General features: G+C 54.9%; 1 protein-coding gene across 3 annotated transcripts; it reads left to right on the forward strand.

The window, feature by feature from the left end:
- Positions 1 to 1,069: 1,069 nt before the first annotated feature.
- Positions 1,070 to 18,899, forward strand: LEMD2 (LEM domain nuclear envelope protein 2). Of its 3 annotated transcripts, XM_036868705.1 has the most exons (10): positions 1,070 to 1,898; positions 3,608 to 3,648; positions 6,867 to 6,942; positions 10,070 to 10,146; positions 11,046 to 11,125; positions 12,804 to 12,949; positions 13,932 to 14,033; positions 14,111 to 14,213; positions 17,379 to 17,481; positions 18,701 to 18,899. In XM_036868705.1, exons 1-10 carry the CDS (start codon positions 1,127 to 1,129, stop codon positions 18,755 to 18,757), a joined length of 1,557 nt encoding a protein of 518 aa, XP_036724600.1. In that variant the 5' UTR covers positions 1,070 to 1,126; the 3' UTR covers positions 18,758 to 18,899. The 3 variants fall into 3 exon arrangements, with proteins under 3 accessions (XP_036724600.1, XP_036724602.1, XP_036724601.1); XM_036868707.1 differs by lacking the exon at positions 17,379 to 17,481; XM_036868706.1 differs by having other exon boundaries at positions 1,071 to 1,898; positions 17,379 to 18,715.
- Positions 18,900 to 20,790: the final 1,891 nt, after the last annotated feature.

Consider the following 20,790-nt stretch of genomic DNA (forward strand, 5'->3'; position numbering starts at 1 on the left):
GGCGGGAGCTCCTTTCCTGCCAGCATCTGGCCAAGGGCAGGGCCTGCAGCCCCTTAGGGTTCAATGTCAGTGAGTGAACAGCCAGGAAAACACAGAGGCCTGCCAACCATGACCTTAGTTCAGACCAGGTCCCAGAACATGCCTGGGGTCTACGCCACAACCCAAACAAAGCCCTTCCCTGAACGCATTGGTCCCCAAGCGCAGAGAAAAGCAAAGGATTCCATCTCCCCACTCTCGGCAGTGCTTGTCTTTCACCATTGTCGACTAAAATGCACAACTTAAAAGTTGAGAGTTATGTTTTATTCAGCAGACATTCTTAGGACTTCAAGCCCGGGAGAGAGCCTCTCATATAACACTGAGAAAACGGTTCCGAAGGGGAAGAGGGGCAGTCAGGATATATAGGAGTTTTTGCAACAACACCAGGTAGTTGGAACAAAAGATAACTGTCAATAAAAGAAAACCAGATGACTCAAGTTAAGGAATTTAGCACTTTTCTATGTATGGGAAGATGCAAGAGTCTGGGCTCACTGAAACCATTCTTTCACATGCACCTCAGCTATCTGGGGCCAGTATCCTGTGTTTTCCAGAGTTTCCTCAAGCTTCACTGTGGGGAGTGGCTGCTAGATGGCAGGCATCCCTTGTTTCCTTCTTGAGTTCCCTCAGGGCTCATCATTGGGGGTGACTGTAACGTGGTGGCTAGATCCCTAGTTTACTGATATGGCAGGCAATATTTTATTTCTTACCATTAAGTAATTCATCCATTAAATCAACATGACTTTATCGAGTGCCTACCACGTGCCAGGGACTGTGCAAGGGGAGGAGGATTCAGAAATAAACAGCACTTGCTCTTACAGACGAGAAGGACTGAGCGAGGTAGGAAAGAAAAAAGGAAAACAAAAACAAAACGCCAAAAACCCTCAGACCTCCCCAACATGGCAGCCTTGGAGGCTGAATCTGACCTCCTCATCATGGCCCGCCCATCGGGCTGTTCAGACCTTCTCAACATGGCGATTAATATGGACCTTCTCAACATGGCGCGGGCCCCGCCTACTCCGCCGCGGTCGCCGGCGGGAACAGTTCCGGGTGCAGTGTGCGCCAGGGGCAGGTTGGGGGTGGCGTCCTGGCCATGGCCGGCCTCTCGGACCTGGAGCTGCGGCGGGAGCTGCAGGCCCTGGGCTTCCAGCCAGGACCCATCACCGACACTACCCGGGACGTCTACCGCAAGAAGCTGCGCCGCCTGCGGGGCGAGGTCCGGCTGCGCGGCGAGGCGCGGCTGCGGGAGGAGGCTCGGGCAAGGGGCGAGGAGCGGCTGCGGGAGGAGGCCCGGGCAAGGGGCGAGGAGCGGCTGCGGGAGGAGGCCCGGCTGCGCGAGGAGGCTCCGCTTCGCGCCCGGCCAGCCGCGTCCTCCCTGCGGTCGGAGCCCTGGCTCTCCCCGCCGGCCTCGGGCCCGGCCTACGCGACCTTTGGGGCCTACGGCGACATCGGGGCTTCCGCCACTTCCTGGTCCAAGAGCCGCGGCCTCGCCTACCCCGCCCGCCCCGCGCCGCTCAGACGCCGCTCCTCGGTCCGGGGCAGCTCCGAGGAGGACGAGGACTGCCGGCCACTCGACAGGGCCGCGCCGGGCCCCGGCCACGGAGTCCGTCGGTGGTGGGCCTCGTCCCCGGCCCCGGCGCGGCTGTCCTCCGCCCTCCTCGGCCCCGACCCGCGCCCGGGCCTGCGGGCGACGAGAGCGGGCCAGGCGGGCGCGGCGCGGGCCCGGCCCGAGGTGGGGCGGCGGCTGGAGCGCTGCCTCTCCCGGCTCCTGCTCTGGGCCAGCCTGGGGCTGCTGCTCGTCTTCCTGGGCATCCTCTGGGTGAAGATGGGCAAGCCCTCGGCGCCGCAGGAGGCGGAGGACAACAGTACGTCCCGGGCCGGCGCAGGGGAGGGCCTTGAGCGCGCGTGTGTCCACCAGGACGATCTCCCCCACTCCCCCCAGTCCTCTCAGCGCCAGGCTGAACACTCCCGGGCCTTGTCAGATGTCTCTGGCCGTCTTCTTCCCTCCAGACTTTGACTTTCCTTCCTCCAGTTATGGGAGGAGAGGCCTGGGATTCCTGCATCTGCAATAATTTCTGTCTTCACTTTCTCCTATTCTCATTTTCTGCCCTAGCCGTCCCTACTAATCTCCCGTTCAACTACGTGCTGGAAGCAATCTTTCTGTAGTCACTTTTATTTTCCCTCTCCAGAGAAAGCCCTCTAACACACCCCTCTAAAGGTCCACCCCCATTGCTTTTGAGTTCTTTCTTCCCTTTTGATTTCTTGTTCTTTCACACATTAGTGCCCGTTTGAAGGCACCCCAGGTGTCACGGCTCACAGATAGGCTGTGGTTGGGGTCCCAACTTTGCAGCACCAAAAAGGCCACATACTCCACTTCTCTGGACCACAGGACCCTCATTTGTCAGAAGATTATACTAGCCCTGCCTCTGAGACAGGTGTGGAAGAGCCTTTTAAAGAGTTTAAACTGATGTAAATGATGGCATTTATCACTGCAGCACCTTCTTGGGGTGTGTTAAAAGAGAGGGTCCCGTGACTCAAGGATGTTCCCAGCCATGCTTCTGTCCACAGGTAGTTCCGTGATAAGACATGCCAACAAGAAGTCTGCAGGATACAGTATGTTAACGAATAGTTAAGGGTTTGTGTTTCCTAAAAGGAAAATTTGCTTCTTCCATAATTCTGGGCTCTAGGCTAATAGCAAACAGCACAGAGACCATTTCTTTATAAATTTAAGTATAAAATGACTCTAGTTCACTGACTTTTAATATTCTTTGCAAAAAATGATTGTGATTAATACTATTCCCAGCCTTTAGCCCAGGCCACATCTTTCCACGCCTAGCAGGAACAGCCAAAAGGCAGGGAAAGGCTAAATTACGTGTTAGCTGTTGCAGCAGATGGATATTTGGGTGTATGAACAAGTCTGTGGGCACGGGGATCCCAGGCTCGTGCACACACCCAAATAATTTCTTGACTGTGAGAGCAGTTTATCCACCTGCTAGAGAAATAAAGCAGACCCAGGAGTGTCATGGTACTGTACTGGTACTAACTATAACTGTTTACATTGGTGACATTAAAAAATGGTATACTGTCGTACTCACTGCTGAGATGCTTTAAGACAGTAGCTCCTGGATAGATACTGGGATTTACCTGGAATTCCCCTCCCATGATAGTATTAATCCCTGTTTAACATAATGTGTACAATTTATAAAACCATCATATGTGTTGTCTTGTTTGAGACTAAGTCTGATTTAAGCAAGGAAGGCTTTAGTGATCCCATGTTATGATGAAGAAACAGAGGTTCAGAGTGGTTAAGTGAATAGTTGCCTAGTATCCTGTGGCTAATCATTTTCCCCTGGGATTAGAACACAGGTGTACTAATCCCTAATCCAAGACCAAGAACCTCTTACGTTTTTTACTGTCCATTTTTTAAATGCCTCATTTAGATGACACCTTTCTAATCCCCCCCCCCCTTTATGTTGGTAATGTTTTACTTACCCTGAATTTTGAGAGTGATCCTTTTTTGTACCCTTTCCCACAACCCGCACTTTTAATTTCCTCTTTCTTTTCTTGGTCTCAGTGAAATTATTGCCAGTGGACTGTGAGACAAAAACAGATGAGGTGAGTTTGGGTTTCTCTAGCTTTTGCTCTTCCTCCCAAGGATGTTGGCCTCCATCAGGAGGTAAACTTGCCCAGAAAAAGATCTAATAGGATCACTTTCAGGAGTGCTTCCTGTAATGTACCAGAATCATATTGTGTTCTGTGATGTATGTGTCAGACTCAATTGTGGCAGTGAAGGAGTACTTGAAACAGAGAATTGAGCTTCCAAGATCCAACCCCCGGCTCCTTATGGGAACTCTCCCATCAATCGCAGCATTAAGGACTTTGATCTTCTGCCTAAGTCGATCTGGGGGGATGCAGTAGGTTGTGGTCGAGGGACCTCTCAAGCTCCCCTGGCTTCAGGAGGAAGAGCTGGCAGCTTTTTAAGCATCAGGAGGCCAGGTTCTCAATTCCACATTCTCCGGTTGTACGTCTGTGGCTCTGAAAATGCTGTTCTGATTTGAAATGTCATCGGGAAGTTGTTTTAAACACATCTGAAGTGGAGTTAGCCCTCTTAGTCTATAGATTTGTTTTATGAAGCTTTAATGATCCCTACAAATAATATTTGGGGAAGGTGAGCAGCCCCATCCATTTACGAGTCATGAAAACAGCATTACCGAGGAGCTGGGGTGCTCCGGTACAGGTGGTAGTCTGGGGAAGATACAAGGCAGTACGTTTTCAGGTCATAAATCCTGCCAGGAGGAGCCTTGTGCTGCCAGAGGGCATGACTTAGTAGTCTAATTATTAAGTGTGCAACGCCTGGCCTTCCTGAGCCCTGAGTGCACATCTCTGGCAGCCTGGGGGCTGGGAAAGTAACCACCCACGGATATTTCCAGGCCCCTGCGTTGACTCTCTTATCTGCGTTAACGAAGGGACATCCTGATGCAGACAACCGGTTTTATTTCCCTTTGGCTTCTGGTGTGTCATATTTCGGGGTGTTTTTATTACACGAATTTATTGCTTTCATCCACCAGATGTCTTTGCTTCCCTATTGTTTTGTGAAAACAGACTCATAATAAGTATAATCTGCCTTCTATCATAAAAACTGCAGTTGATGATTGAAGGAAGTAGCCCAGAACCATGGCCAGAAGGGGAAACTAGAATTTTGAAGACTGAAAACAAAAACAGGGACCAAAAATACTTTTTCTGTAAGACTTCTCTGGTGATGTTAGTTTCATTCGTCTTTTATTTAGAAACGGGTTCCCTGGTTTCTGTCTCTTGGTCCTTCACACCTCTGAGTGTATCAGGCCCAAGACGGAATGACAGATATACTCCGGGGTGCTCCTCTGCGCTGGACGCGCCCGGCCCCACCTGAGTGAGCCAGTCGGGCACCATCCAGGTCCTCGCTAAAGACTTGCTCAGTGAGCACAGACAGGCAGGGCCTGCGCCACGACATCACAGGCTCCCTTCAGTTGCAGTGTTGGGCTCGGTTGAGCTGAGATTTTATGGGGTACCCTTGGCCTTCAGGGTGGGTGGACACGGGAACAGGTGGGTTGGGAGGTGCTTCTCAGCTTGGGTGAGTTTCTTGCTGAGTCTCATTCCTTGTGTGGCTCAAGCTCACCCAGAACCCAGAGGGGCATTTGGGTTTCAGATACACATATTCTTTCCCTTCTCAGCTGACTGTGACTGTTTTTCTTTCTGCCTTTGTCCTGCTGAAACCCTGGGGATGGGCTGGGAGTGGGTGTGTTGTCTTAATCAGGCTGTCTCGTTGTCTGGTACCTTCTGTCCTTTAGGTGATATCAGCTCTGCTTTGCCTAAATGTCTGTGAGTTTGGAACAGTATTAATTGCTACTGCTTTTTTTTTTTTTTCCTGGTTGCGACAATAATAGATGTTTAGAAAATTTGACAAATGTGACAAAAATCACTTGTGATTCTGAGACCTAGAGATGATCACCATTAACGTTTTGGGAGCATTTCCTTCTCACCTTATGTCTCTGTGTATGTGTGTCTGTAGAATTGGGATCTCTGTATATTTAGTTACATTTGACACTTAATTATCAACTTTTCCCATATCATTAAATAGCATTTAAAAAGTAGTTGGGGTTTCTAACTCTACTAGGAGGCATGTCAGTTGTTTCTGGACATTTATAGTCGTGTGTGTAAATCTTGGTCGCATCATTTCATACCTTGTAAAGGCATTAGGGTCTTTAGGCCATGTGAAGGGACAAATCTTGGCCTCTGAGACTGTTAGAAACCAAATTAGATCAGGGCAACAAATGAGCCCCGAGAAGGAAAACCACCTTGGTTCCTTCTGTAGCTGCAGAGCCAGGTCCAGAATCCAGACCTTCGACTACCAGTGCAGGGCTCTGCCCAGTGACAACCCAGAAGAGGCCTGGAGAGGGGTGGGGGCTTGGAGTCGACTGGCCACACTCCAAGTGGCTCCACCATCTACTATGAACTGTGGGTTCTTGGTGGCCCACTTAAGGTCTCTAAACCTTGGGCCCCTCGCCTGAGAAATTGGGGTACAGTGAGGAGTGCAGCGAGGATGCAGTGCTCCTTCACGTATAGACCACTCAGCATGGCACTGGCCTGTCGTCCACTCTCAAGGAAGAGCGGTCTTTTTTAAATGTTCCAAATCCAGTAAGTCTAGCAAAATGGTGTCCCCACTGTTACAGGTGCCGAAGGAGTAAATGTGCAGATATTCTGATTTTCTCAGACAGGTGACATTTATTTTCTCCCTACAGTTGCAAGATTCCTCGAAATTTTCCATTTCCAGGGAAACCCAGTCTAAGATTAAACATTTGCATCAGATAATCCACAAAGTAGACAATCCACAGGCAGATTGTAGACACTTGTCTCTCCAAAAGCGGACAGGAATGGCCCACAGGGGAGACCAGACTGCATCATGCAGTGTTTGCTCCTCCCTCCGAGGAGGCTGGGCTCCTGCATTTCCCCACAACCACACCGCCCCTGCTCCACGGCTCCACCGATGGCCTTTATTCCAACGGTGACCACGGGGCAGAGGCCCAGGAGCCTCCAGGATGATGGACCCTTAGTTACTGTATCTGCTGTCCATCTGCCTCTGCTTTTACGGTGTTCTTTTCAGTCAGTTAACCCAGTACTTATCGGCCCTATCCCTGGGCCCACCCCTTTGCAGAATTTGTTGTCGTTGTTGTTTTAAAGTATGAGGTGTACCTTGCTGTTGAGTCCTTGACGGTGTAGCTGAACAGTTAAAACCAGACAGACAGGCCCCCCTCACCCACCCCTCCTTGCTGACCGCTTGTCCTGTGCCCTTCCAGTTCTGTCAGGCCAAGCAGAAGGCGGCCTTGCTGGAGCTGCTGCACGAGCTGTACAACTTCCTGGCCATCCAAGCGGGTGAGTAGGTCTCCCGAGGCCCAAGACTCCTCATGAGCGGGCTGTGGGCTGAGATGCCGTGTCATCTCCCAGAAGACACGCTCAGAAGCCAAGTCTCGCCTTCCCCGCCTCCCCACACAGACGCATCTTGTTTAAGCCTTGCATCTGGGCAAAACGCATAGGTTCCTGAAGGATCCCAGGGGTCCTGGCACGTGCACAGGCCTTTCAGCAGATGTGCCCCCGTGCCCCCTTCTCTGGGATGCCCCCCACCTAATGTTCTGGGGGTCCGTGTTGCACTGGAAGGGCCCGGGCCTCAGGTGTTGTCAGAGTCTGGGTCCCCCAACCTGGAGGGCCTCCCTGTACCAGGTGGTCGGCCCGGCCCGGTGCAGAGGCCTCTGCAGGTGGAGCGGTCTGAGCGGTGGGCCAAGCACCTTCAGGCCCGTCCTGCCCTCCAGGGCCCTAGTGTCCCATGTCCCCATCTGGCTGTGGGACACCAGACAAGTCCCTGACATCTCAGAGCCTCAGTCTCCCCATCTGACTGAATGATCTTGGGTCTGTCTTTTCTTAACCAAATGAAAGCCAAGTGCTGTTCTCTAGATGCCCCCCCTGAAATCTCCTCCATCCAGAAGGCTCCCCCACTGTTTTCTTTGGTAAACATGTTCCTTGAGGCCAGAGATGGCACCTGCATCATACTGTGTCCTGCCCGACACCTGGCATCCAGGAGGCTCTCCAAATCACTGATGACGTGGGTGACGGCTCAGGGCTTGTGCCTGTGTTAAGTGTACTTGACACGAGAACCAGACGTCAGTCTGTGGGAGGTTCAAGGGGCGCCTCTCACCTGTAGGGCCAACCCTGTCTAAGGCTGTCGCCGGGAAGTTAAGGTTGGGTGGACTTGTACTGGGCCCTCAGTCCTCAGCGCCAGTCTTGTGGGCCTCAGCTCTGCCACCTCCTCCCTCCTGACTGCTGGGAGACTGGGGTGGTCAGGGAGGCCTCTGTGAGCTCCTCGGAGGAGAGGTAGGAGTTGGGGCTCACAGTATTACAGTCATCTAGTTATACGCCCAGGTGCTTGGCGTATAAATTCTGGCCTGAGGGTGTGTTTGAAACCTTTGTGACTCAATTGTGGTCCAAGGTCCAGCAACGTCAGTGCCACCTGGGAGCTTACTGGAAATGCAGAATCTTAGTCCCATCTCAAACCTATTGAATCAAAGTCTGAATTTTACTAAGACCCCCAGGATATAAAGTCGAGAAACTCTGCTCTTAAACTGTGGATCCTAGTAGACAGTTCTCCTCCATCCCACCCTCCTTGTGTGGTCCTGACTCATGCCATCAAGGGACCTGGTACCCACCGTCTTCCCACAAGCCAGGCAGGGGCAGCCCTGAGGGTATGCATCTCAATGAGACAGGCCGCAGGGGCGTGCAGGCTCTGTACTCAGCTATACTCCCTCCCCCCACCTCCTGCTGGAGGTCAGCTATGGACAGGGCACTGGCTGGCCTTTGCAGGATACAAGGTGACTCAGCCCAGAATCCTGCCCACAGCTGCCTGCGGTCTAGTAGAAGAGATAGGCTACCTACCCCCCTGACCACTGGGTGGTATAAAATGCCATTGGATGAGAACCAAGAGGCCAGAACTTCTGGGAGGCACAATGCCTTTTAGCTAGAGTGGTCAGGAAAGCGTCACAGGGGAGGTGGCATCTGTGCCAGGCCTTGAAGCCCAGGTGGGATTAGTTACGTATTTGTGGGGGAAAGGTGGGGCCAGAGAGGCAGGAAATTATAGGGTCAGAGATGGAAGCCGCTTCACGAGGAAGGAGAAACAGAGGGAATGGACTTTGGAAAGGCCAATTGAGTCCCACCCTGGCTGGCCATGGTTGCCAGGCCACCGCGGGTCCCTTCTGAAGACAGTGAGGGCCGGGAAGGCTTTTGAGCCGGGGAGTGATGGACGGAGAGCCAGGTGCCAGGGAGGCAAATGTGGCAGCAGTTTGAGTGGAGCAGTGTCATTTAAGCAGAATCATTCTAAAGGTTTGTTGACCAAACATGGATGAGAAAGGGGAGAGGAGGAACCCAGGAGACCTTGGCAGTGGTCCTGGCAGGCCTAAGCAGGGCAGGGTGATCTGGGTTGGGGCAGGAGCACAGGAGTAGCCAACTGATTCTCAGGGGACCCAGAAGGACGAGATCAACTTTGAAATAGGAGGATTTGGCTGTGTTAGGGGGTGAGGGGCAGGCTTCAGTTCATTCTCAAGATTTTTTAAATATTATCTTCAGCCACTCCCTCCCCAGCACACAGACACACACAGACTGGCCATCGCAGCCCCCAGGCTGTGCCAGGTCAAGGGCAGTCAGGCCGTGTATGGGGGTTAAGGATCTTGTACGGGCCCAGCCCTGCACTGTCCCTGCTTCCCAGGGGTCTACTGGTGAAGCAGCACCTGGTGGGTGAGCCACTGTGGGTGATCAAGAGCCAAGGGCTGTGGCAGAGCCCCAGGTCCAGCCGATTTGGCTAAACAAGAGGCCCCTAGGGCTGGGGGCTTTTCAGAGGGGCTGGGCCTTGGGCCGGGCCTGGGAGCCTGGGCAGGACTAAGGGGGAGGCTCCCAGCTCCATCCTAGATGGGAGCCAGCCACCCAGGGTGCTCAGAAGAGAGCTTTGGAGCACCATATCGGGGTCCCAGCACATAGACACCCCTTCTTCCATGGAGCATTTTGGACATCCCTCCCTAGGGCCCTTCAAAACCTGGCATTCTAGGTCACCTGCCTGTGTCATGGGTCAAAATCCCTGCAATGCAACAGCCTCCCTGCCTTTCTTTTTTCCCAGGCTGCGGTTATTTATAGTGCCATCCCAGTGCCTTCCGAAGCTGTCTGTCTGATCCTTTTAGGGATCAGTTGCAAACAGACCTTGGTATTGGGCAGCTTTTTAGTCATTTAATGCAAATCGCTGCACTGCTTTGCCAGTCAGGTTTTAATGATCTGGAATCGATCCAAGCTAAGTGGCTTTTGATCTTGCTGCAGAGTGAAGATGCCCCACAGAAGCTGGAGCCGCCGGGCCACATGTTCCCCATCAGAGCTGATGGCTTGATTTTTGCTGCAGTTTTTAGTCGGTTTCAGGGTAAATATTTTTCACCTCTTCTTTGTATTTGAATGTGTGTTTTTTCCCTCCTAGGTAATTTTGAATGTGGAAATCCAGAGAAGCTAAAAAGCAAATGCATTCCTGTAATGGAAGCCCAGGAATATATAGCAGTAAGTAGGCTGCAGTGTGTGTCCGTTCCCGGGAGGTCCTGGTGCTTTTGTATTGATCTTTCAAGCCCTGCGTGTTTTTTTTCCTTTTTGTTTTGTGTTTGCTTGCCCTTTTTTAAAAAAAAATTTTTTTTAACTCAGTTGAGTGTTAGGCTACCTTAAGTTAAGGCAGTGATGGGGTGACTGGGCCCAAGGTGAGCTGTGAGCCAGAGCCAGGCCTGCCGCAGCTCATTCCTGACCTGCTGCTTCCTGACCAGCCGGAGTGGGCCGCTGCCCCTTCTTTAAGTGGCCCTGTGACTTGCTCTTCCTTTGGCTCATTTTTCCCCCCTTCTCAGCAGCCTTAAGACATTTAACCTGTCATTCTCTCCCCTCAGGATTACCGTCTGGGTTGCTCTGAGTCCATTTGATTTTTGGTGTGGCCTCAGGATGACAGAATTACAGATTTTTAGAACTGGCAGAAACCTAAGGGGTCACCTCGTCCAATTTTCATTTCACAGACGAGGAACCTGGGGCCTAGAGAGGGGAGGGACTTGCCCAAGGCCACACAGCCGGGACTGGCCGCAGGGCCCCCACCCCGACACTTTCTTTCATCTCACTGCAGATGAGCTGCCAGCTCTCTGGCCTGGTGCTTCATTCCTTGAGAAAATTACACGCTTCTGCTGTCTCAGACCTGCATTGTTTTCCTGTGTGTTCTTCCGCATCACCTCCTCTGGTTATAGCCTCTTCTCTGGTATCATCAGCTACAGCCTTCCTTCCTGCCAGTTTGCTGGGCATTTAGCAGAACAGGGCTTTGGGGCAGGTGGAGGACATGGAGAGGGCTTCCTTAATCTAGCAGCAGAATAATATCGCTCCAACTGCTCCGCCCAGATGGAGGACTAATCTCCTCCCGCCCCCTCCCACAGAATGTGACCAGCAGCTCCTCCGCCAAGTTTGAAGCCGCACTGACCTGGATACTGAGCAGTAACAAGGACGTGGGCATCTGGTGAGTGTGGGCGGGGCGTCCGGAAGCACCTGAGGCCCTGTCATCGCCCATCAAGGTGTCTCAGGCCGGGAGGTAGAGGGCAGGTCTCCCAGCCAAGTCGTCTTGGGCCAGGCCTGAAGGCTGGGCAGCGGAAGGAGAAGCATTAGGAATGCAGTGTAAGGAGCAGTTTCAAAATGAGGCACAAAAATCCAGGTGTCAAGGTGATGATCTGGCAGTCCAGCTAAACCTGTTTCAAGTAACTCAGTCTGTACCCCTTTCCTTCACTGGCCCCGCACAGTTTGCTGGAGATGGCATTTTTTTGCACTTCCTTTCCTTGGTGCTAGTTTTCATTTGTAGATGAAATGATTCTGTATGTTGGTTTCACTCAGTATGGAAATTGCAAAGGGAAAGACTAGGTTTTATTCCGACTGGGCAGTTTCGCCTGTTTCTGCCTCTGGCGAGCACGGTTAGCAGAGACAGAGTGCCCTTCACCCTCCTGAAAGGCCCTATCTGGCTGCTCGGCCCAGGGGTGGGCGGGCACCAGCCACTGTCAGATAGCGGAGTCCCCTGCTGGAGAGACACTCGCTTCATCGCCCCCTCCCACCCTTCAGGGTTTGTCGGGGTCTCTGTTCAGGTTACAGCTGCTGATATTAAAGCACACTCTAGGGTTTTGTTCTCTTCCTCTCTGATCTACCCAAATTACTAATTCCATCAGCAGTGCATCCAGCAGAAGCCCCTCGGGCAGCTCAGCCTAAAGCTTGATAACTGGATGCATGGCACGATTAAAATTCGTTGGCTTAAAGAAACTTCCCTGAGTGGCTGAGCGATTTTCCTGTGTGTTGGAAAGGCAAAAAACACGGATTTTATCCTCGGCAGCATGCACTGAAGCTGCTAACGCAGAGGAATGATGACACTGCCTTTTCACATTGAGGAGGGTGGCCTGTGGGGAGCTGAGCCTGGCTCCCACGACCAGTGTTAGAAGTGGGTCGTGAGACTCTGCTGTACAGCAGAAATTAACACAAGGTTGTAAATCAACTATACTTCAATTAAAAAAAAAGAAAAAGAAAAAGTGGGTCATGAGAAATCCGGACAGTTTGGGCACCAGCCATTGGGCTGTGCAATCCAGAGCAGGAGCTTGTTGCCTCGCTGGAAGAAGGTGGAGTGTCGGCAGTGTCCCCGCGTGTCCTGACGCCTCCTCGCTGGGGCTGGGGTCTGGCCTCCAGGAACCTGGCGATGTTGTGCTCCTGAGTCTCGCGGCACCCCATGGTCTCTGCACGTAAACAGCTTATGTGGCTCCTCATCACCGAGGAAAGGCACCCCCTCCCAGACTCTGTTTCCATTCTTGCCGTGCTGCACAAAGCCAGTGATTCCGTAAACATTTCCATTTCTCTGTGCTGGGAGGGGGGAATCCAATTTACAGTTTAATCTTCCACATGCTGAGAGGGGCTGCCAAAGACCCAACAGAGGGAGGCGTCACTTCAGCAGCAGGGGTTCAAGCCTGCTGCCGTCTTTAAAGTTTTATTCTTTCTAAGTAGCCAACGTGGGAAATTTCTGGAAAGAGTGCAACCAGGATAGCGAGTCTATTTTATGAGCAAGTGGAGACCTCAAAGCCCCGCCTTCCTCCTCCTTCCGCTGATAGGCTTATACAGTGGCTCCTCAGAGCTGTTGAACGTGTCTACCGCCCTGTGTCCTGTTTCAGGTTGAAAGGGGAAGACCCGTCCGAGCTGGTGACCACGGTGGACAAGGTGGTCTGCCTGGAGTCCGCCCGCCCCCGCATGGGTGTTGGCTGCCGCCTGAGCCGCGCCCTGCTCACGGCCGTCACCAATGTGCTTATCTTCTTCTGGTGTAAGTCCTGCCACCGTGTCACCCTGCCCCTCCCACTGCGCCTCCCCGGAGCCCAGCTCAGTAACACTTCTGGGCATGGGTGATGCGGTCTCTCGGAGTTCGTTTCTGCCTAGTGAACCTGAGGTCTGTCTAACGAAACTAAGGAGATGAACCAGTCAGCCTCTGCCCTGGGTCGTCTTTCCCTTTGGAGACTGGGTGGCTGGAGCAGGAAGATAACTAGAAAACATCCTGGATTTGGGGCAGGGGGCCATCAGCATCCCCGAGAGGGTGCTGGCTTGGGCTGGAGGTGGGCATTGTCCTTTCCGGCACCCCAGACCGCAGGCCACTCCGAGGGGGAGACCCAGCAGGAGCTTAGCCTAATTTTACTCCCTGAACAATGTAAGCACCTCCTCAGGAACTACAGACGCCCAGTGAAAACAGGCAGGGCCCAGGGTGCTGAGCGGCAAAGCAGAGTCTCCCGACATGAGGGGCTGTCTTTGAGCAGAGGCCTTGGGGTGTCTCTCAAGGCCAAAGGCCGCAACACAGGAACCACCAGCTCTGCAGAGAGCTGGGTTACAAATCACAGGCCGTCTGGGCGTGCACACGGCTCCCTCCCCCACGCCGGCAGGCACAGACATCATTATCGGCAGCAGCATCTGGAATACAAAGGACCCGGCATGTATATATGTATGAAACGCCGTGTTCTGGTTCACAAGGGAGGAGATGAAAGCCCAGAATGAGGTTGGGAGGAGCCGAGATCCGGACGGCTGGGGAGGCCTCTGTGGTGACAGCCGTCGGGAGGAAGATGATCACTTAATAGCCTGTCCTCCCTCTGCATTTCCCAGTCCTTCGTTTCCTGCTTGCTAGCCCTGGGTCTGACACACAGTAGGTACTCGGAACCCCCTCAGCCTCCAGCGCAGTGACCTGCCCTAGTGAGACAGCCAGTGGGCGCCTGGCCGGGGAAGGTGATGTGCACGATTAACAGTGCTTTGTTCCCTCCCAGGCTTGGCCTTTCTGTGGGGGCTCCTGATCCTCCTGAAATACCGGTGGCGGAAGTTGGAAGAGGAAGAGCAGGCCATGTATGAGATGGTGAAGAAGATTATAGGTGCGTGGCCCCCAGTGAAAGGGCTGCTGGGTCCCGCCAGAGGGCCCTCACGCTAAACAGTGCCCTCTGTCGTGCAGATGTGGTCCAAGACCACTACGTGGACTGGGAGCAGGACATGGAGCGCTACCCATACGTGGGCATCCTGCACGTGCGCGACTCCCTGATCCCGCCGCAGAGCCGGTGAGACCCGGGGCGGGCCCCACTGAGTGCCACGGAGGGAGGCCCAGAGCCTCGAGTCAGTCATGCGGGGAGGGGGGCAGGTCAGCCACAGGATCGTGGGAGGTGGGGCGCCATCCACACCTCTTGCCATCAGCTTATTAAGGCAGAGTGCAGACAAGAGGTACAGAAGCATGGCCCCGCTCCTCTGTAGAGATGGCGCTTTGGGGTGCTTTGGGGAGCAAGCCCTAGGACCCGACCCCTCCCCTCCCCGCGGGGCTTTGCAGGGAAGGACCTGATGGGCTTCCATGAATGGAAGTCCAGGCACAGAACAGTCAGGGCTCTGATTCCATTGCTCTGTGATTCTCATGGTCCTGCCCTCTGTGGATGTTGTTGGCTGGCTGGAGTTCCTGGTGGTCACAAGATGGTGGCCAGCAGCTAGCCGGAGCAACACCTGCCTTGCAACAACCAGCAGGGGAGAGATGGGCTTCTTGTTGCTCTCATGAGCGAGGGAAAACATTCCCAGAAGCCACCGGGGATACACCTCTTTGAGGTTCCACTGGCCAGAATTGGTTACTTGTCTATTCTTGAATCAGTCACTGGCAAGGAGGAAGAGATTGCTTTTCAAACATTTTTAATCATGGTGTACAGTCAGAAACACATCTTACCTAAGATATCATGGTCTAGTTCCCATACACAAAGGCACACTCACGTAGTTGGAAACATGGTTTCACAGCAGTGAACGGGGTCAGCTTCCAGGGTGCACGGCTCATGGGAGGGGGTGGCAGGCCGTTGTCATGCACGACTCCAGCACCACCTTCCAAATGGGCTGCGGATGCTGGGTAGATCCCTGACAAAACCAGGAGTAGGGTAGAGTTGGGGGACAGAGTCCCAGGAGGCAGCCAGCAGGGCCCACTGCGGTGTCACCTCAGACTTTGCCGCAGTCTCTGGCCAGGTGCCGTCCTCTCTCGGATGGTGCTAAGCACTCACCCTCTCTGGGTGCTCGCTGTGAGCTGGGCACTGCTCTGAGCCCTGCACAGGTGCAGCTCACTCACTCCACCCTCAGCATGGCCCTCGGAGGGAGTACATTGAGGATACCACTTTACAGATGAGGGCACTGAGGCACAGGGAGGTTAAGAACCTGCTCAGAGACCCAGGGCTGGTGCCACTTCTGTGTTCCCAGTGCCAGGCTCTGTGGTCGAGGGTCACCCCGTTCTGTCAACCCAAGAGGAACTGGAAGAGTAGAGCATTTAAGGGCCCCTTTTAAACGTGAAAATGCTTAATAACTCTCATGCCCACCCCACCCCCGGGACAGTGGCAGGCAGGAAGCTTAGAGCAGACCAACCACGGTGTGGGGCTTGTGCTAGCTGTTGGTCCCCAGCATGAGTCTGCCACACAGCCCTCCAGCTCTCAGGGGAGGCCACTGGTGGATCCAGACTCCCTCCTAATTCTTGGATCTGCCAGAATTCATCATCATGTGACCATGGGTAACGCCCTGTCTGAGCTGTAACACAGAGATAATCCCACTGCCTTGCAGAGGGCTGTGTTGAAGAGAGGTCATCGTTCATTCATTTTCTCAACAAATGTTTATTGAGCACCTGCTGCATGTCACACTCTACTGGGTCATGGGGAGATGGGGAGAGGAAGAAGCAAAAGTCCCTGCCCTGCTGGAGCATTGGTTCTGGGGAGAAAGAAGACAAGATGCGTAAGGAAAATGTGTGCCATTAGGTAGTGGCAGGTCTTAAGGAAAGGGGAACAGGGTGTCAAAGAGGTGGCCTCCCACCTCACCGAGGCAGCACGGAGCACTTGAGCCCTCATCAAAGGGCAGCACGCATGGTCATTTTAATAAGAGCAGGAAGTGGCACTGCAGCTTATCGGGGGCTTGAGCCACCACGCCTCAGCTCCTGTGCATCAGCAGAGACTGCAGGCAGGCAGCTGCCCCTCAGGGTCTGGACCCCTGTCTGTGAACCCAGGAGGCTCAGCCACCTGGTCAGTGTATCCGAGCTCTTGACTCGTAAGGACCCATCAGCTCCTGTGGGCCCTGCGTGGGCACGCTGTCCTGTGGATGAGGGCCCGCTTGTGGGAGGTTGGGGGAGGTCTGAAGAGCTTGTCCAGGGAGGCACACAGGGGGCCGGCTTGTACATCACCTGGTAACGGGCGGCCTGGGAAGGGGGCTGGGGGTGAGGCCGCGGCCCCCACACAGTGCCGATGCCCCCCGCTCAGGGACCCGGCGTGAGGAGCTCAGCTCCCAGGGCCTGTGTGGCCAGGGCCAGACCAGCCAAGTGGGGGCTGCTGAACAGCCGTGGGGTTTGGTTGGCAGCAGGACCTCACCCCCTGGGAAGAAAGCCCCGCCACCCCACTCTGCCTCCTGACACGTGGGCCACCCTGGGAGTTTCCCTCCATTTGCGCTCCCCCAGCTGAACCCCCTGCTTCCACACACACCCACATTCACTCTGCACATGTGGGGTGCTGGGGAGTGGTCTGCAGTCAGACAGGAGGCTGGGGCTCACCAAAGTGTAGGTGTCAAAGCAGCCCTCCCCCACTGCCCTGGAATCTTCCTGTCTGGTTTGGAGGGGGAACGAGGAAAAAGGGGGCTGTCCGAGGGGGTGCAAGGCCCCGGGGATCCGGCAGAGCAGGAACTCTGGTGTCTGCAAAGGGGCCCTACCTGGTGGCTCAGGTTCCAAAAGCAGCTCCAGCATCTTGCCCTCCCCGGTTGAATGCCTAGTTCATCCCCATCCCCTGAAGTGCTGTGGAGTCTGGGCTCAACAGCCCAGTGGCCACTCTTTAATTAGCCCACACGAGGCATTAAAATGCAGCCTGCACTGGAGGGGGGTGCCGCCCAGCCGGGCTGTAGCAGTAATGGGTCCCAGCAAGAGTCTTCCCACTTGGACACCTGGGGGGGCGGGCCTCCAGCCCCTTTCAGCTCCCTTTAATTGAACGCTCTTGGAGCAGAGAATGTTGAGGAATCATTTCTCTGGGGCCCAAGAAATTTCTCTTCTCTGCAGGAGTCCAGTTAGTACCTGACCACTCTTCTTCCCGCAGATAAATTCTGTGTGGGATCTTGGAGCTTTGTGCCCCCTTTTGTACAGAGGGCATCCAGAGACCAGCTCGCCTCTCTTGGCAGCGCTGGGCACAGCGGCCAAGGGCACCGCTTGCCTGCTGAGCCTGCACCCCCACCCCTCATTGCAGGAGACGCATGAAGCGGGTCTGGGACCGGGCCGTGGAGTTCCTGGCCTCCAACGAATCCCGGATCCAGACAGAGTCCCACCGCGTGGCCGGAGAAGACATGCTGGTGTGGAGATGGACTAAGCCCTCTTCCTTCTCTGACTCAGAGCGATAAACCCTGGGCGGGGCCCTGTTCCCAATCAGCCTGTCCCCGGCCAGTCCCCTCCAGGGGCATGAGAGGGCCACCATCCTGCTGGTGCTGAGTTCACACTTGCCTTGACTTCACCCTCCTCCTGACTGGTTCCAAAGGTGTCTCTGTGAGACTCTTCAGAGACGAGCTTTCAGAAGGAAAGCGTGGGCTTCCTCAAAGGGCCAGGGGAGAAGGCCAGGTGGGCAGCTGCCCTCTGCGTTGGTCCTATCTTCTCTGCCCCATTTTGCTGGCAGAAAGGGGAGAAGAGTTTTTTATGAAAAGATAAAAGCGCAGCAGCCGTGAGCCCCTGCAGAGCAAGTGTGTGCGGCTCGGCGTGCCCCGCGCCCGTGGGAGGTGGGTCGGGGTGGCGGCTGGGACGGCAGGGGTTGGGGAGCAGCTTGGTCATGTGCCTTCGGGGGGTGTTACGTGGGCGCTCAAGGGTGAGGGGAGAAAGCCTGTCCTCTAGCTGGATTGGGCCTCTTATCCCGGAGGGGTAAGGTGCTAGAAATTAGAACAAGTATTGTAGGAGAACTGTCTAGACACGCGGCCTGGGCACGCGGGGCCTCAGGTCGGGAGGAATGAGCAGCTAGGGTGGCCTCCCGGGGAGGAACCTGGAGTCGGCGAGGACGCTCCCCCAAGAGCAGAGAGGAGGGTCGAGCCGCCGCCAGCCCCCATCTGGGCGGCCCCGCCGGAGGCGGCCTCCCCAGTCCAGGCCTGCAGTCGCGGAGCGTCACCCGATCGCGCTTCAGGACCTGGGGATCCTCGCACTTCCTATGGGCAAAGATCGCCTAGTTTACGGCGACCACGCCTCCCCACCCCGAGTACTTTGCCCTTTGCCGGGGACTTCAGCCAGTGGTTTCAGTGCGCGGGGTGTGGCCGCACCTCCTCCCCCTGCTGGCCGCCGGGACCGACCCCGCTGCGCGGACCTTCGCCCGCCCGCCCGCGCCTCCCCGGCAGGCGGAGCGACCTCCGGAAACCTCCGCGGGGGCCTTATTAGTTAAGGGCCGGGAGCCTCTCCATCAGAGCAGCATCCCCACAAGTTCTCGTCCGCGGCGGGCGGGAGAGGGGACGAGCCGAGGAGACTGAACAGCTGCCTCCAAAGGGCGTTAAGCACCCCTCTCTGGTCTTATTGGTATTTTTTGTTTCCTTAATAAAGCGCCAGTCTCTCTCATTTGAGCAATACTCTCTCTCATTTCCTCTGATGTCTGGGTGATCGGCGGGGCTGGAGTCCGAGCGCCGGCGCCGTGGCAACGCAACAGTCTCATAATCAGGCTCCAGCCAGAAGAAGAAACTGCAACAGGCTTCACTGTCAGGGCTGAAACTGTTGGATAAATAAACTATTTATTAAAAATGGATGTGTTTCTCGTCCGTGGTTCTTTTCCTCTCCCCTCAAAGCAATGTGTAAGGAGAGGCAACGTGCGGAGTTATTAAGCGCTGGCCCGGGAGAGGTCAGCTGGAAGAGAAGGCAGGAGCGGCCTCCCTGTGACGGGTTCTCGGGCAAACCACATACCTCGGAGCCTTGGTTTCCACGTTTATAACACGGTGTGACGACCTACCCTGCAGGGTGAACTCACAAGATGCACGCCTGGTTCCTGTGGGTGGCAAGGGGTGGGGGCCAATAGAGCCTCTTTCCTCCGGCCCCATTTCTGCCTCCCTCGAGGCCCCAGAGGCTCCCTGAGGTGCTCAGCACCAGCCCTGGGAGGGGGAGGAAGGAAGAGGCGGGTGAGGTTGGACGGGGCCTCTTGGCAGCTGATGGTGTCTCCCAGGAGGCAGGAGGTTGACATCGATGGCAGACTTGTCTCCTCTGGGCCGGTCACTGGGGAGAACAGCACAGCCGGGGGACACGTGGGGGTCCCCCACCTGCAGTGGAGGCAGGGGTTTGCTGGGAGTGCTTTGGGGGTCCTGCCGCTCTCCACCAGCACTGCCTCTACCCTGGGGGCGCAGCGGGCGAGCTGCTGCCATGGGGGTCCGCGCCCCATGCGACGGGGCCGTCGTTTCTCAGCCTGGGAGGAAGGCTGCTCCACCACCCTGCCGGCCCATCCACACAGGTCCGACTGGCACGTGAGCGCCATCCTGCTATCCTCCCATTAGCTGGAAACTCGGTGGGTCACTTGATAGTCAAGGACCCAGAAACACAACTCAGAAAAAAATGAGCCCATCTTTCATTTTTCTGGTTTTCAGTGCAAGATTTTCGCGCTGCCGTGTTTCATTTTAAGCTGAGAAGGGAGTTAACGCAAGGCTCTATTTCTGTGACCCTGTTTGGACAGCAGGAGGGAGATCAAAATAAAGAAATAACAAAAGGCCCCCAATGTCCAGCCTCTTCCTTTATGGTAGAGAGCGCCCGGCACAAAAAGCCCCGAGCGAGGCGTCTCAGCTCGGCTCTGCACTGCACCCTTTCTCAGCTTTGAAGGGCCAAGCCCCCTTTTCAGCGACTCTGATTTCAGAAGGAACAGCGTGGGGTGGTGGGATTAGCCCGAGGAAGGGGTCTGAGGGCATCATTGGGGGGGGCCACTGTTGAGAAGTTTCTGCTGCTTGGCCCAGTCCTTTTCAAGGCTCCCCAAGCTGCAGCCCTGTCTTCCTCGGTGACAAACGGCCCTCTCGGATTCGGGGGGCACCAATAAAGAAGCTTGAGGGCTGAGGGAGGGAGATGTATACCCCACAAATCTCGCCCGTGGACGTCCACCCAGGAGCTCCAGGCCACCTTCCAGAGTCTCTGCTTGGGAAAAAGGTAAACACGACCATTTGTCACTGACTTATCATAAGAACTGCGGTAGCAGCTGTTCCCCCTTAATTAATACACCGTTGACTTTGAGCCTCAAAAAAAAAAAAGAAATCCTTTCGTTGAGGCAGGTGTGTGGAGTCAAATCCATTATCCTGTCAGCCGCCCCCAAAGGGAGGGACCAGGGGAGCAGTTATGCAGGAAGTCAACCCAACTGCTCCAAAACAGCCCTCCTTGGGCAGCCAGGCCAGCTTCTGCACCCCCATCCCCAGAGAAAGCTCAAGAGAGAAGAAGAGAACCTGGACAGAGGGTCCCGTGATGCGCCCGGGAAAAGAAAGGCAGAGGAGTGAGTGGGGGGCACGATGCTGCCTGGTGCTGCTGTGTTTCCAGGGGGTGGGGGTGGGGACACGGCATCCTCAGGACCAGCTCTGCCCTTTATTGGCAGGGACCTCAGGCCAATCAACTTATCCCTGTAGCAGGGGAAGTTACTAAGAAGGGCATAATAGGGACTTCCCTGGTAGTCCAGT

This window comes from Balaenoptera musculus, chromosome 11, assembly GCF_009873245.2.
Source record: "Balaenoptera musculus isolate JJ_BM4_2016_0621 chromosome 11, mBalMus1.pri.v3, whole genome shotgun sequence".
NCBI classification, from domain to species: domain Eukaryota; kingdom Metazoa; phylum Chordata; class Mammalia; order Artiodactyla; family Balaenopteridae; genus Balaenoptera; species Balaenoptera musculus.

Excerpts from the sequence above, each read along its gene's own strand:
- LEMD2 (XM_036868705.1), top strand. The coding sequence starts at position 1,127 with ATGGCCGGCCTCTCGGACCTGGAGCTGCGGCGGGAGCTGCAGGCCCTG. Across the intron at positions 6,943-10,069 it reads CTTCCTGGCCATCCAAGCGG|GTAATTTTGAATGTGGAAAT; the intron begins GTGAGTAGGTCT and ends TTTCCCTCCTAG. Across the intron at positions 14,214-17,378 it reads CTGATCCCGCCGCAGAGCCG|GAGACGCATGAAGCGGGTCT; the intron begins GTGAGACCCGGG and ends CCCTCATTGCAG.